Source organism: Homarus americanus, unplaced genomic scaffold (assembly GCF_018991925.1).
Source record: "Homarus americanus isolate GMGI-L3 unplaced genomic scaffold, GMGI_Hamer_2.0 scaffold20930, whole genome shotgun sequence".
Lineage (NCBI taxonomy): Eukaryota > Metazoa > Arthropoda > Malacostraca > Decapoda > Nephropidae > Homarus > Homarus americanus.
In genome coordinates this window covers 8822704-8840080 of record NW_024748502.1, presented here as the reverse complement: position 1 = coordinate 8840080, position 17377 = coordinate 8822704, and the positions used below count along the sequence as shown (strand labels likewise).

Below are 17377 nucleotides of genomic sequence, written 5' to 3'. Positions count from 1 at the left end.
AGAGAGAGAGAGAGAGAGAGAGAGAGAGAGAGAGAGAGAGAGAGAGAGAGAGAGAGAGAGAGAGAGAGAGAGAGAGAGAGAGAGAGAGAGAGAGAGAGAGAGAGAAACAACATATACAGTAAAACCTTGCCGTTCGTGGGTTTGCGAATTGCAATTTCGATGATTCGTGGTAAGCAGATGGGGCTATGGTGGCTAGCTTGCGAACCTTTTCCCGCAGCGCAATGAGTCACCCCACGCACCAACAGCGTCTCCTTTCCCTCTGTTTGCGCTCAACCATTGCCTGTGACGCAGCATCTCGTGTTGTACTTTCAAAACTTAAGTGTTTTTGTGTGAAAGGACCCCTAAAAGACTGCCTAGTGTCAGTGCTAGTGATGCTAGTGGAGTGAAACGTAAAAGGCAGAAGCCAGTGATGACCCTGACAAAGAAAATTGAATTATTAGACAAGTTAAAAGAGGGGATGAGTGATGCCGCAGCTGGTCGGTTGTTTGGTATGGGTATATAGTAGTGCACTATGGTCGTATAATTTGCTATTCGCAGTTTTGCCTATTTGTGCCATTCCTTGGAACCTAATCCTCGTGAATAACAAGGGTTTACTGTACTGTACAAGTATACTGTCGAGCTTTGATAGTTCACGAAATACTAATTTGCTTATTCATGGAAAGAATTCGCACCATGCCACTGAGCGCCAAACTCATGAGCGCTATATAACTGCTCCTCCAATCGGCGGATTAATGGAGTCGTCAGAGAAACTCACGGGATATTTCCCTAATATATAATCATTGGTTATGTGAAGCAGTGGATAATGGGACATTGCTGTACTGGGTTTACCTGTATCTGAATTTGAAAAGCTTTCATAGTGGTTTGATAACATATTATTTAATGTATGTGAAAAGGCAACAACTCCATGTTCCTATTACCTGGTGCATAAATTTAGGTTATTAGAATGATAGTAACACTGGCGCTGGTACAGATACATTCAATGCATAACAGATACATGATCAACTGCCTAATCAGCTAACAAGCCGATCAGTGGCAAAGAAGATTAAGTAGAGTACAGTATAAGTGTTCACTTCCTAGACTCAAGAATGGGAATGTATATTCATCTTCTATTGTACAGAGATTTGCACATTTATAATCCTAAATCTACCATATAAACAATAATCTCTTTATCACAAAAAAAAACAACAACAATAATTGCCAAGTTAATATCAGTAAATGATTGAATGTTTTATTTCTACTTTAAGGGATTCATACATAGTAGGTATGGTTCACTGAACTTCATTCTTGTAAATAAACTCACTGGTAGATGGCATGCAGAGTGATAATAGTAATGGTGGTACTGATGGTACTGTTAATTAGGGTAAGAGGTTATAGGTGGTGTTAAGAGCGCACAAGGAATTATGGTAATATTTACTGGTATTTTTGAGGCATTATAAAAACTTGTATCTGATACAGTAGTAGGAGCACACCCACTTTAGCCAAAAAAAATTAGGAATAAAAGCAAAATACAAATTAAAATTTACCTTCTCATCCAATTTAAGCATGTGAGAATTACTGGCAGCAAGGATCTTGAGCATTGGAGTCAGATCCTGGGCATATTTACACATAGGCCCAGTCACCAGGAAGTCCATCGCCTCACCCGTAGCTACTGGCTCCTGTCCAACGTTACTCACTATTCCTAAAAGCGAAGAATCTTGTATGTTGACAGTGCTTTACAAACAGATAAAACAACACATGAACTACAAGATACAGCATATAAATCTTGTAAAATGTGAGAAAAAATAGTTTGTAACAAGATAAAATTAAGTGGCGCTTCAGAAAAGGAAATCACCATGTGAAGTATGGATACAGTAAACCCACTTACACATGTATCATGGCTATGAACATCACAGTTCACTATTTAACAAAAACCTAAATAGGGAATATACTGTAGATTAATATCATAGCACAGTGTTTGAAATATTGTGGTCCATTGTAGTCTAGTGGGGTCACAGCAGCCAGTTAGTTGTGGGGGTCCAGGCTAGTGAGGTCAGAGTAGCCACCTAGCTGTGGTGATCCAGGCTAGTGAGGCCAGGGCAGCCACTTAGTTATGGTGATCCAGGCTAGTGAGGTCAGAGTAGCCACCTAGCTGTGGTGATCCAGGCTAGTGAGGCCAGGGCAGCCACTTAGTTATGGTGATCCAGGCTAGTGAGGTCAGAGTAGCCACCTAGCTGTGGTGCTCCAGGCTAGTGAGGCCAGGGCAGCCACTTAGTTGTGGTGGTCCAGGCTAGTGAGGTCAGAGTAGCCACTTAGTTGTGGTGGTCCAGGCTAGTGAAGCCAGGGCAGCTACTTAGTTATGGTGATCCAGGCTAGTGAGGTCAGAGCAGCCACCCAGCTGTGGTGCCCAGGGCCAGTGAGGCCAGGCAGCCACTTAGCTGTGGTGGTGGTCCAGGCTAGTGAGATCAAAGTAGCCGCTTAGCTGTGGTGGTCCAGGCCAGTGAGTGCCAGGGCAGCCACTCAGTTGGCGGTGGTCCAGGCCAGTGGAGGCCAGGGCAGCCACTTAGCTGTGGTGGTCCAGGCTAGTGAGCGGCAGCCACTTAGTTGTGGTGGTCCAGTCTAGTGAGGTCAGGGCAGCCACTTAGTTGTGGTGGTCCAGGCTAGTGAGGCCAGGGCAGCCACTTAGCTGTGTGGTCCAGGCCAGTGAGGACAGGGCAGCCACTAGTTGTGGTGGTCCAGGTTAGTGAGATCAGAGTAGCCGCTAGTTGTGGTGGTCCAGGCTAGTGAGATCAGAGTAGCCACTTAGGTTGTGGTGGTCCAGGCCAGGCAGACTGTGAGTAGCTAGTTGTGGTGGTCCAGCCAGTGGAGGCCAGGGCAGCCACTAGTTGTGGTGGTACAGGCCAGTGAGGCCAGGCAGCCACTTGGGGGTTATGGTGGTCCAGGCTAGTGCACTCAGGGCAGCAGCCACTTGTGTTGTGGTGGTCCAGGCTAGTGAGGACAGGGCAGCCACTTAGTTGTGGTGGTCCAGGCTAGTGAGACCAGGGCAGCCACTTAGTTATGGTGATCCAGGCTAGTGAGGTCAGAGTAGCCACCTAGCTGTGGTGCTCCAGGCTAGTGAGGACAGGGCAGCCACTTAGTTGTGGTGGTCCAGGCTAGTGAGACCAGGGCAGCCACTTAGTTGTGATGGTCCAGGCTAGTGAGGCCAGGGCAGCCACTTAGTTGTGGTGGTCCAGGCTAGTGAGACCAGGGCAGCCAATTAGTTGTGATGCTCCAGGCTAGTGAGGACAGGGCAGCCACTTAGTTGTGGTGGTCCAGGCTAGTGAGGTCAGAGTTATGGTGATCCAGGCTAGTGAGGTCAGAGTAGCCACTTAGTTGTGGTGATCCAGGCTAGTGAGGTCAGAGTAGCCACTTAGTTATGGTGATCCAGGCTAGTGAGGTCAGAGTAGCCACTTAGTTGTGGGTGATCCAGGCTAGTGAGGTCAGAGTAGCCACTTAGTTATGGTGATCCAGGCTAGTGAGGTCAGAGTAGCCACTTAGTTGTGGTGGTCCAGGCTAGTGAGGTCAGAGTAGCCACTTAGTTATGGTGATCCAGGCTAGTGAGGTCAGAGTAGCCACTTAGTTGTGGTGGTCCAGGCTAGTGAGACCAGGGCAGCCACTTAGTTATGGTGATCCAGGCTAGTGAGGTCAGAGTAGCCACTTAGTTGTGGTGGTCCAGGCTAGTGAGGCCAGGGCAGCCACTTAGTTGTGGTGGTCCAGGCTAGTGAGGTCAGAGTAGCCACTTAGTTGTGGTGGTCCAGGCTAGTGAGGTCAGAGTAGCCACTTAGTTGTGGTGGTCCAGGCTAGTGAGATCAGAGTAGCCGCTTAGTTGTGGTGGTCCAGGCTAGTGAGGCCAGGGCAGCCACTTAGTTATGGTGATCCAGGCTAGTGAGGCCAGAGCAACCACCTAGCTATGGTGGTCCAAGCTAGTGAGGCCAGGGTAGTCACTTTGCTGGTCCAGGCTAGTGAGGCCAGAGCAACCACCTAGTTGTGGTGGTCCAGGCTAGTGAGGCCAGGGCAGTCACCTTGCTGGTCCAGGCTAATGAAGCCAGGGCAGCCACCTAGCTGTGGTGGTCCAGGATAGTGAGGCCAGAGCAACCACCTAGTTGTGGTGGTCATATGTTGACATATCCTCATCTTAAATTTTAATTACAGAAGACCCATATTTATATGTACACAGTTGACATTTTACCACCCAAATTTGGCTTATACAAGGGTAAGGTTCATACGTGCAGAGCTGAGTATCACTGATGACTCATACAACCTTAATCCTTTATGCTACTCAATACATTGAAAATCATACCATTAGTTCTATTAACACTCTTACATATGATCTAAATTATCGCTCTAGGGTTTTCATATACAAATTTGCGTATGAACTAAAAAATTAAAATAAAATAATTTTAAGTTTGCTTATAAAATCTACATATGCAAGCTATACATTTAGCAACGTCGGTGTGATCTGGCTCCTATGTAGACTGCCTCCAAGGTTACGTGAGTGACCACACCAATCGTCCTTTGAGGTTCAATAGCACATAACATAACTTTGACCCACATTTCCCACCATGGCTTGTGCTTGTTTCTCATTCATCACAGTAATTTCATTTACTGATAACAGTGTTGTGATAGTTTTGAACCATGCCTCGAGTTGCTGGCGAAGGTAGAGGGGTGGGAAAACATGAAACATACAAGGAGATTGCAAATGGTGATAAGTGTGATGCCTCCTGATTCCTTTCCCAGTGTTCCTGGCCCTTCTAGTGCAAGTGATAATTTGTCTGGCCCTTTAACAAGCAGTCCTAGTATTAAAGGAACTGCCTGGCATGTTGTTGTGGCAAAAATGAAAAATAAAAAAGTGTTGCACTTGTGGTATCTCAGCCATCGCAGCGTGACTTACCTCGTGACCGCTCATATCCATCCTAAGTGTGCACTACCTGTACTCTTACTAAAACTATATTTAGTTGCCTTGTTCAGGCTAAGTATGGCACTGTAAGGCACAGAGAAGGAGGGGGAGGAACATCACCAAGTGCTCCAACATATAACAACTTGTAAGGAAAGAAATTCATTTATTTTCAGAAAAAAAGTTATGTAATATTTTTATGCATTACATTTCAACAGTAATTTACAATTATTATTTCATATGAATTTTGATATCAATAAGCATTTATAAACAAATCATGTATAGAATACAGTAATATCTCTGTTAGCTGGAATCCCTCAAACCCGGAACTTTCCAATAGCCGTACAGTGAGTTCTGCTATAACGCGTGTTTTGACAACGCAAATTGGCTCTAACGCGATTTATGAATAGAGGAACGATATTTGTATATCGCGAACGCTTGTTTGCTGTAACGCGATTTTTGCTTACTATTTCTCCAATTTTGTGATATTAACTGTGAATATGGTAAAGAAGAATATCTCCAAGAAGCGTTCTGGTGATCGCATTCCCGGTGATGATTGTAAAAGAAAGGCTATAACCCTTGAAGAGAAGCTCGATGTTATCAACCTCAAAATCACCCTTCTCCCCCATCAAGTTATATTCATATTTTTTCAAGGTAAAGTGTTACATTTACTGTATGATTTTATTATTAGATATGAACGTAACATTTATTTAGACTGTGCTAACCTTTGTGTTAGGCTAACTACTAAATTTTTTTCAATTTAGAGTAGTAATCTGCACCTAACCCTATTTTCTCCATAAGCCCTCTGCACCTAACCCTATTTTCTCCATAAGCCCTGTTATTTCTATTACGCGAATTTCTATAACACGATGTTTTACAAGAACACAACTATCGCGTTATAGCAGAACTGACTGTAATTGAAATTTGCTCGGGACTCACTAATGGCTGTTGTCGATGATACACCTAGCCAACTCTTTTGCCACAAGGGCAGTTCTTCTTTCAGGAAGCTCATTTGTGCCAGTATCCAGAAGGGTTCTGACATTCCGTGCAGTGACCAAAAGAGGTTGTAGAAGTTTGTTTTTGTTTGGATCTGTGATTATAATTGTGTTTTCGATCACATAAGGATCACCTTACTGGGTGTGGTTGCCCAGTCAGGTAAGTTTTTTAGTCAGGCTATGTTTAGGGCACCTTTACTAACCCATCCCCATGTGGTGTAAGCAGCATGGCTCCTGGAGAGGGTCTGCTCAGTCACACAGACAGGACCAGATTGCACTGCTGTCTAGATCCCAGTGCATAAACGACCATCTTATCTGTGCCACCCATGTGCAGAGTTGTGACTAGAGACTCCCGGCAGTCATCTCTGCCTGTCCCTGTTGCCACTCGTCCGTCACCATAGGACTTTTGGGGGTATAGGGGTTTTGATGAATGAGAGGTATAATGAACTGGATGATGGCTGCGCGTGAGTTGATTTATGTGGTGAGGCAGGAGCGCAGGCTGCAACCACACATTTTGGCTCCCCTTTTTCCTGATCCAGTGGTGCAAGTGTTGCAATGACTGGGGAGAGAGAGACTTGCAATGGACTGCCGATAGCCCAGTTTCTTGGGTTTTGCCTTAGTAGCATATCCATTAGGCATTGCCTTTGTCCGCCAGTGTAGTCGTTGGGTTTCCATGGTAGTCGCCTCTTCCGCGTATACTGCTGTTGGGGTCTTGTTGGAGGTCTGTAAGCATGTCTGCCTGATGCGGGGCTCCACCGCAGATTTTTCATTCAGGGTTTACTCCCGTAGCCTTATACCTACCAAGGTTAATCCGCAAGGCAGCGGGGCAATGGCTGGTAGGCGCCAGGACGTGTCCACATGCCAGTGGGCCTATGCGCTGTCCCTTTGGGCCCACGAGGCACCCAGTTACCGTGTGTTGCCACGAGGAGGCACGCACGCACGCACATATCTCGGAGTAAGTTGGGTGATTGCTAGGCTGAATTGTGTCGCGTTGCCCAGAGGATGGGCATCTAAACAATATAAATCTCTCCATCCACACCCTGCATCTCCCATGACTTCTCCTCACTACCCTCCACCCATCTTCCCTGACCCTTCATCACTTCCCTCCATATCGTCTGCTCGTTCACCATTATTATGCTATACATATTTTATGTTATTTTTGTATTTTCCATGCTCCTACACAATGTTTTTTGCCACTGAGATGGTCCACTATTGACAAGTACAAATATTCCTATTATATTTACAAACACTTAATACTATTTTGTACTTATGGACAAGTCCAGAATTTACATAAAAAAATTTGAATTACTTATTATTTTTTTCATTTGGGACTTTGTCTTGTTTTTCCATACTCCATAAAGTATGTCCTACAATTCCATAACACTCATTTTTTTTTCTAGGGAGGGCTTACTTTAGGTGCTAAGTGGATACCTTACCTAGTGGAATACTAGTAGGATGTCAAAAGTCACTCCAACCTGTCTGGGCCTAATTTACAGACAACCTGAAGGGTTTACATATGATTAAACAGGTGCATATTCTTACTAGCCACCACTATCATCATTACTTAAAGCTCTCACCTAGTTCTTCACTACCAACCCTGATGCAAAATGTCATTTTAAAAGCCCTGCAAAAAAGAAAAAGAAAAAAGCTCAACCAAAAGCATAGAAAATTCAATGGAGAATAGATAGAGAAAGATTTTTTGTTGAATTCAAAGGTGCTGCAAAATGCCTTGTTTGTCTTGAAGGTATAGCTGTGCCGAAAGAGTAAAATGTGCAACAGCATTATGGGACCAAACATGCCAAACTCAAGGATGTGCAGGGTGACAACAGGAGGAAGAAAATATACTAACTGAAAGCACTACTGCACACTCAGCAACAAATTTTTCAGAAGAAACACAAGAAATCTGAAGCAACTGTCATTGTGAGCTTTAAGACTGCACAACTCACCGCTAAATCATTGTGGCCATTCATTGATGGTGAGTTTTTTAAACAATACTTGACTCAATTAGCAAACTTTTTGTGCCCAGACAAGAGTTCTGTGTCTCTCTAGAATGACCATGCAGCGACTCATAGCTGACATTGCTGATAACTCATATAACCAACTAAAGAGCAAAACTAATGACACTGCATTTTTCTCGGCTGCTTTGGATGAAAGCACAGATGCCACAGACACGGAACAGCTTTTGATATTCATCTGTGGGGTCACCAAAGTTTTTCAGGTACATCAAGAAGTCGTCTCTCTCGTGTACTTGCATGGCAGAACAACAGGAGCTGATATCTACAGTGCTTTAAAAAACTTTAGATGACTTGAACTTGCCAGAGGAAAAGTTGGTGATTGTCACTAACTATGACTAATGAAACTTGTGGCTTCATTAGCTATCTAAAGTGGGACAAGGAACAATAAACATTACAGCTAAAACAGTATCAATGCATAATACACAGGAGGCATTGTGTGGGAAATACCTGAAACTCAAGGAAGTGATGGATTTTGTAGTCTCCTCAGTCAACTTCACCCAAGCACGCGCACTTAACCACTGGGAGTTCAAGACATTTCTCGACAGCATCAATACATCACATGGTGACGTACTGTAGTACACAGAGGCGAGGTGGCCGAGACGTGAAAGTGTGCTGAGGCACTTTTTCAATCTTCGTAACCAAATCGAGTAGTTTTTACAAAAGAAGGGAAAGGATACCACCGTGATGAGGGACAGTGAATGGGTCGCAGATCTGTCATTTTTAACAGATTTAATGGACACCCTAACGACCTGAACCAAGAACTGCAGGGCATGAAAAATTGATTTGTGACATGTTTGAGGCAATTAGTGTGTGAGAGTTGAAGTTGAAGCTTTTTGTAAGCCAGCTAAGGAAAGACCTTTGAAACGTGTCCGAATCCCTTTGCTGAGCATTGTGACTGGGGTCATCATGCAGGTGCACTCGAGGAGTTGCGGCAGGCATTCGCCAACAGATTCGCCCAGTTCGCTGAACCATTCTCTGTGAATGTGGAAAACACCCCCAGACTTGTTTCAGGTTATAGTCATCGAGCGATTGTGTTCCACTGCACAGTGTGTGAACCACCGAGAGATTTCGCTCATAGAGTTCTACTAATCACTGGACTTTAAGGAATTCCCAAACATTTGCAGAGAAGCCATGAAATTAACCTCCATGTTTGACAGCACTTACATGTCAGCAAGTGCTTTTCCTTATGAAGCTGAACAAGTTTCCCCCGAGAATGAGACTAACTGATGAAAACATACATGCCGTGCCTAGACTGGCCACCACCTCATTGGAGCCCCAAATCCAACAGCTGGTCTCAGAACCCCCCCTCACCCCCACCTCTAACCCACCCCAGATACCTTGCCCAGTCAGTGGACCCAAGGTCCTTATTTCATCGCTTGTATTTATTTTGCTCAATTTCACTGCCTACACTGGCTGGACAGTTACAGTACAAAGTTTATGTCAAGTGAGCACTATCTATATTTCACTGTATAAGAAAACCAATCATTTATGTTAAATAATGCATTTATATGTTTACAAACAGCAGTACAATAAACATTTAATTTGAATTGAATGCTTCAAATATTGAGTTTTTACTATTCCTCTTGTATTGTTAGATAGCAGTTTAAAATTAGGGAGAGAAATGGAGAAAGGAAGGGAGAGCAAACACATATACTGTGCAGTACAGTGGTCCCTCGGTTAACGAACACAATTCGTTCCAGAGACGTTCGTTAACCGAATCCATTGTTTCAATGGGATATTGGGTAATTGGTTCCAGCTCACAGAAAGTACATACAAAGTAAAAAATAAAATGCACTAAAGTACACTTACTTTGAGGTGTGTATGTAGAAGGTTCCTGGTTGATGATGATGATGGGAATTATAAATGGGGGTGGAGGAGAAGGGAGAAGAGAAGGAAGTGGGGATGGAGGAGATATCACCTTTCAGGGGACCCATGCTTGATGCAGTAATTTCACCAATAAAATTTTAAGTTCACTAGGTGTAATTCAAGATTATTTTACTTAAATGAACACTGCACTGTGCTATATATTATCAATATGTTAACTAAATTTCAGAATCACCAATAACTTTAATGTAAAAATGCAAAAATATTCAAGACACCAAAAAAATCGATGTTCACTCCACTGTCAACAAAGCCAAACTGACGCCTTGTGGCTGAATCAAGTGGCTGATGGGCAAACAAAAAACTAGTTCCCTGTACAGGTTGTACCTCTCTAGTCCGGCAACCTCGGGACCAGACTGGTGCCGGACCATGGAAATTTCCGGACCATGGAAATTCACCCTTTTCCTGGATAGATAGTGACTTGGCTTGGAAGCACTAGCACCACTTTCTCTGCTTCGTGGTCTATTTGAAGACATATTGAAGGGTTAAATGTCGTACAGCAGCTTCTCAAATTTCGCGAGATTTTAATTCGACGTTTTCTATTTAAACACACACAAAAAAAACAACACATTTAAAAATTTTGACGGCGGAAACTCGAATTTCGACGGGTTTGAATGGCCCACCAACGTTCAGACGACGTGCACAATCGTGTAAACAGCGTCATTTCTCTTATGTACAAAAGATTCATTATTGTTTATTACTGAAGGTCTTTTTGATTGAATTAATGTTTGTGTGTGCAAAATGAGCAATACAATTCATTAATAATACGTAGAATATTGAAACACGAGGAAATGAGACAGCATTGTTTTCGTTGATTACAAAACCAGTGACTGACTGGTTCTACATATAAAACTGAAGAAAATAAGACCTTGGTTGTAGCTGTAGTAAAATTAATATGGTTGTTTTAAGTAATGTCATTTAATGTTAATAAATGGAACAATAGAAGTAGCTAATGATACAGGTAGTTCTGCTATAACGCGATAATTGTGTTCTTGTAAAATATCGTGTTATAGAAAATAGCGTAATAGAAATAACAGGGCTTATGGAGAAAATAGGGTTAGGTGCAGATTACTCGAAATCGAAAAAATTTAGTAGTTAGCCTAACACAAAGGATAGCACAGTCTAAATAAATGTTACATTCATATCTAATAATGAAATCATACAGTAAATGTAACACTTTACTTTGAAAAAATATGAATGTAACTTGATGGGGAAGAAGGGTGATTTTGAGGTTGATAACATCGAGCTTCTCTTCAAGTGTTATATCCTTTCTTTTACAATAATCACCGGGAATTCTATCATCAGAACGCTTTTTGGAGATATTCTTCTTTACCATATTCACAGTTAATACCACAAAATTGGAGAAATAGTAAGCAAAAATCGCGTTATAGCAAACAAGCGTTCGCGTTATACAAATATTGTTCCGAATTCATAAATCGCGTTAGAGCAAATTCGCGTTATCAAAACACGCGTTATAGCAGAACTCACTGTAATGGTAAAAAAAGAAAAAGAGAGATCGCGTATGTAAGTGCGCACACGTGAAAACATATCGTCATTACTTTACATAAGAATATGAAAGCAACACTTATTTACTGTTCATATATATTTAAATTAATGTTTCTGAATTTGTTTTTATTGAATTAATGTTTGTGTGTGCAAAATTAACAATACAATTTATTAATAATACGTGGAATATTAAAACACACGAGGAGACGAGATGGCTGCCGGCATTGTTTTTGTTAAAGCTTACAAAACCAGTGACTGATTGGTTTTATATATAAAACTGAAGAAAATAAGACCCTGAGTTTAGCTGTAGTAAAATTAATGTAAAGAATGAATATGGTTGCTTGAAGTACCTGTAATGTTATTTAATGTTAATAAATGGAACAATATAAGTAGCTAACCATTAATGGTAAAAAAAAAAAGTAAGTGCGCGTATGTAAGTGCGCACATGTGAAAACATATTGTCATTACTCTACATAAGAATATGAAAGTAACACTTATTTACTGTATATTGAAGGGTTAAATGTACTCTGTATCGGCAAACAAGCAGGCAGAGAGAGAGAGAAAGAGAGAGAGGCCGAACTGCCGGATGTAAACAAACCTTAATTTCCCGCGGCTTTGTTTTTTTTACGGGGATTAGCCCACCCGGGCATAGGTCACTGACCACATTGGGGCCTGAGGGGCAAAAATTTAAGACTCCTGTAATAATAATAATAATTCAGATATATAAAAAAAAAAAAAAAAAAAAAAAGCTGCCTATCTACGTATTGGACAAACTAAAATCGTTCCGGACCACGGGAGTTTCCGGACCACAGAATGCCGGACTAGAGAGGTACAACCTGTACTGCATATATTATCAATATGTTATCTATATTTTAAAATGACTAATAATTTTGGTATAAAAATGCAAAAATATTCAAGAACACAACTTTCTTGATATTTACTCCACTGGAAACGAATGTAAACATAGAACAGATTACTGAATTGGCAGACTAGCTCATCAACTGATGCTCACAACAAAACGTGTTTTTCGTAAGGATTTCGTTAATCAAAGTTTTGTTCGTTAACCTAATTGAAGATCCTTATGGGAGGTAATTCTTTAACCGAAATTTCGTTAATCGAACCGTTTGTTAACCGAGGGACCCCTGTATAGCTGTTTAGCCCATGAAATTATGTCAAAATTTCACACTGGCTTACATGGATAATGAACTGTGCACCCTTGGACTAAGAGCCGGTTCTCTGTGATACATGAAGGAAGAGTTCCTGGTTATGCTAAAAAAAAGAAGTGGCCTGGAGCACTGCTTGATCAGTGCACCTAAGGTCATGGACACTGGTGGTAAAGTCGGTATACAGTAGAATGTCGATAAAACACAAGATAGGTTCCAAGAGAGGTTGCTTTAAACCGAATTCGTACTAAATCGAAGTGTTGTTTCAATGGAATAATTTAGTTTGGTACTTAAGAGAAACACAAAATACTAAAAAGACTGAGAGTCTCCCCAGATGCACCTCAGACCATCTCCTAGAATAAACAAAACATTGTTTTTTGAAGTATTATGTTAAAACAAACACTCATAAATCAACACAGCTAAAATTAAAGGATGCGAAATGGTCTGTTTACTGGCTGGGAAGATTGGTAGGTGAAGTGATATGTTTGACAGTTGATGCCAAGATCTAGTGCTTATTTATTTATGTCCTTAAGAGTGACTTTAAGTTTTTCTCTTGCAAAATGTCACTGAATTGACATGGGAGAATATAAATAACATTGCTGGAATTCTTATAAGATAGTGATTAATTTGAATATAAACATGCTATAGCTCACATAAGACATACAAATTTTAGTTCTAATTTAATAATTTTATTACAAAGAGCAAAAAATTTTATCTCTTGTATAAAATATATGACGTTTATATTCAAATTATTCGCTGTCTTGCAAGGATTCTAGCAATACAAATTATAGTCTCCTAACTTTAATCTGTGATATTATATAAGATAAAAACTTTAAAACTAAAACACCAAACCCTGGCTGAGAAGATGGGGGAGGGAAGTGACAGTGTTTGACAGTTGGGGCCAAAGGTCTAGTGAAGTATTTATTTGTTTATTTATGTCCTTTAGATTGAGTTTAGGTTTTTAGCTTATAAAATGTCACAGAAGTGACCGGGGAGAATATAATTTACATTGCTGGAATTCTTATAAGACAGTGATTAATTTGAATATAAACATGATATACAGTGTTCCCTCGGTTAACAAACACAATTCGTTCGAGAAGGTCTTTGTTAACCGAAATCATTGTTTCAATGGGAGTTTGGGTAATTGGTTCCAGCTCACCGAAAATTACATACAAAGTAAAAATAAATGCAGTAAAGTACACTTACTATGAGGTATGTATGTAGAAGGCTCCTGGTTGATGATGATGGGAATTAGAAGTGGGGGTGGAGGAAAAGGGAGAAGAGAAGGAAGTGGGGGTGGAGGAGAAGGGAGAAGAGAAAGAAGTGGGGGTGGAAAAGAAATCACCCCATGCTTCATGCTGTCATTTCACCCATAAAATTTTAAGTTCACTTGGTGTAATTCAAGATTATTTTCTTTAAATCAACACTGCACTGCACTATATATTGTCAGTATGTAAAATAAATTTCAGAATGACCAATAATTGTACTGTAAAAACGTAAAAATAGTTTATGTTCAGGAGAGCCACAAGCAAGATGTTACCTCCACTGACCAGAGATACAAACTGACGCCTTGCTGGGTGAGTCAAGTGGTTGTTGGGCACACCAAAAACTAGTTTCTTGTACTGCAATTATGTTAAATAAGTGTTAAAATGACTCAAAATGTTAATATAAAACTTGGAAAATTATTGAATAGTACAATCTTCTTGATATTTACTCAAATGGGTACGAATTTAAGCCCTAGAACCGATTACTGTATTGGCGGACTAATATTCCAGCTGGTGAGCAAGCGAAAACATGTTGACATGATTTCGTAAAAATTTCGTTAACCGGATTTTTGCTCGTTAACCGAATTGAAGATTCTTATGGAAGGTAATTCGTTAACCGAAATTTCATTAACCGAGGCATTTGTTAACCGACGGATCACTGTACAGTAAAAGTCCAAAAATCCAGATGCCAGAAATCCGGACCACCCGAGAATCCGGACTTTTCGAAAACTCAAACTCTATTTTTTTTTTTTAGCTGGCTTTTGTGTGTATGTGTGCATGCGTGAGCGCCACAGCTGCACAGCGACAACAAGCGACCACGCGGTCACCACTTTAAAACGAGCAATCAAACTGTGACAACGTATGTAATTTTGAGTCCTACTCTTTCCATTTACAGAGTACTGTACAAGCCCATAATAATGGCTCCTAAAGTAGATAAACTTCGTTGTGTGAAGAGAAAGAAGAACACTTTGAAATTGAGTGACAAACTTGAAATAATTAAGAAACTAGAACGTGGTGTGAGCAATACTGTTCTAATGGAAACATACGACATTGGAAAGTCTACAATTTATGATATAAAAAAGGCAAAGAATAAAATTTAGAATTCACAGCTTTTTCTTTAAAACTGCTCGTTTTGATAAATGAAGCATGCTATATTTGCTAATGAATAAACTATCAAAATGTACCTGTTCATCTCTTCTTTATTTCTCCTGAAATTTGAATTTTAAAAGTACTGCCTCAGAATCCGGAAAATCCGAAAATCCGGACCGACCCAATCCCCAAGCAGTCCGGATTTTTGGACTTCTACTGTAGTTTGCACTAGACAAAAATTTTAGTAATCATTTAGTTCATTATTTTGTGTACAGTCATGCACCGGTTATCGTCCGATCGCATATACGTCTGTGCCCCCAAAAAAAATCTGTGACGCCTCCTGGACCACCACTCCACGACCCCCTGACAGAGACACGATGATCCTCCCCATACTGGTCAGATATTGTGTGTTAAAGGAATATGCTTCCTTCCTTAGCCTTATTTTAAGCATTTGCCTCCAAGTGTAATGTTAACCTATATCTATTGAGGATAAAATCTTTCACTTACAAATTGACAATAACACATTTGCTGTAATCAGACATATCTAGTTGCCTCAACAATTGCAACCGCAGGTGAAATTGGGGTTGCATTTTCAAATTCTGTGGCATTACTAAAAATAACTAAATCTCTGGTGCACTCTAAGATTAAGAGAGAAAACGGAGGACTCAGGCGTCCTGATGTGGGAGAAAACGGACTCTATGATGGGGGACCAAATAAAAAAAGCAGCTACATTTTTGTGGACTACAGTATTAAGCGTACCCTTTTCATCACTTTGTAATAAACCTAGCCATGCCTATGTGAATTTATGATATTTACCATAACATTATATATATATTTAGTGGGTATAAATGGTCATAAAATGGGAAACTTGGGGTTGGGTCTTGGGTGCCTGGAACCAATTAGAATAAATCCCATAGGTTCTGTACTTTCGATATCGGCGGGGTCCCAACTAGGCGCGATAACCAAGGGATGACTGTACTGTATATACTTGTGACACTGGCCAGTTGCTTCTGGTGTTATGGTACAGGGGTACCAAGTGACAGCACTAGGATCCCACTTCCTCCATCAAGGAATAAACAATTAAAATTTAAATTGAAAAAAAAAAACCATTCAAATAATGGGACGTAGCGAACCTAAATGGCCAAAGAGCGGGCACAGTCACGTATGCATCTCGTATTCTTATAGATTGTGCTGCCAGGCGTATGTTATCTAGTGAATTTAGTCAATATTGTACAGTAACAATGGAACTAAGTGCAAACCTGTATTGTACATGTACTAAATGATTACAGTACTAAAATTGTTATGTCTATTGCAAATATAGCTTGTTTATACAAGTATTCAAATATATTACTATCTTACAAGAATCCCTCCAATGTAAGTTATATTCACCCAGGTCGTTTGGTTGGCAAATTATGAGAAGAGCTTAGTCACTCTTAAGTAATGATAAATAAACATGCAGGCAGGCCTTCAGCGCCAGCTGTCACATCTTATCTCAAATAAATAAACAAACAAACGCCAGACAATCTGTCACCTCACCTCCCCCCCCCACTCCAGCCAGGCTTTTAGGTTTACAGGTTTATCTTATATAATACCTCAGACTCAAGTTAGGAGATTATAATTTGCATTGCTGGAATCCTTGCAAGACTGCAATAATTTGAATATAAACGTCATATATTTTGCTCAAGAGATAAAAATTGTTGTACATTAGTGTACAGTACAGTAGTACATTTATAATAAACAAAATTTCAACTGCATTTTTGGGTATATTTACATAAATTTCTTCATTTATTTTCATCCATTTACACGCACACACCATACGAAAAGAAACGTAAAAGAAATAAATGACCTTAGTGCAAAGCTGGAGTGCACATGTACTAATTTGATTACGGTACTAAAATTGTTATGTCTAGTGCGAATTACATGTTTATATTCAAATAAATCAGTACTGTATCTTACAAGAATCCCAGCTATGTTAATTATATTCTCCTAGGTCACATCACTGGCATTTTAAAATGAGAGAAGCTTAGTAGGACTGTTAAATAAACACACAGAGACCTTTGGCTCAAACTTATCACCTCAACCCCCCACCCCCCCCTCACCCCTCGCTTTCCCTCCCTCCCTCCGTCCCTAATCTGCTCAGCCGGGGGTTTATTTAGGCTTACAGTTTTTATCTTATATAATGTCTCAGACTAAAGTTAGATTATAATTTGCATTGCTGGAATCCTTGCAAGACAGCCAATAATTTGAATATAAACGTCATATATTTTGCTCAAGAGATAAAAAATTTTGTACATTAGTGTACAGTACTGTAGTACATTTATAATATAAATTTTTTCAACTGCATTTTTGGGTAGATTTACATCAATTTCTTCATTTATTTTCATCCATTTGCATGCACACACCATACTAAAAGAAACGTAAAAGAAATAAATGACCTTAGTGCAAAGCTAGAGTGCATATGTACTAATTTGATTACGGTACTAAAATTTTTATGTCTAGTGCAAATTATAGCATGTTTATATTCAAGTTAATCAGTATCTTACAAGAATCCCAA

At 40.4% G+C, this 17377-nt stretch overlaps 1 protein-coding gene across 1 annotated transcript in view; it reads right to left on the bottom strand.

Moving 5' to 3' along the window:
• Positions 1–17377, bottom strand: part of LOC121880307 (fatty-acid amide hydrolase 2-like) — a gene marked incomplete at its 5' end in the record, with an annotated part of 288336 nt that overhangs the window by 108104 nt on the left and 162855 nt on the right. The window contains 1 exon segment of the mRNA XM_042387464.1: positions 1524–1678. Coding sequence (XP_042243398.1) covers positions 1524–1678 — 155 coding nt within the window.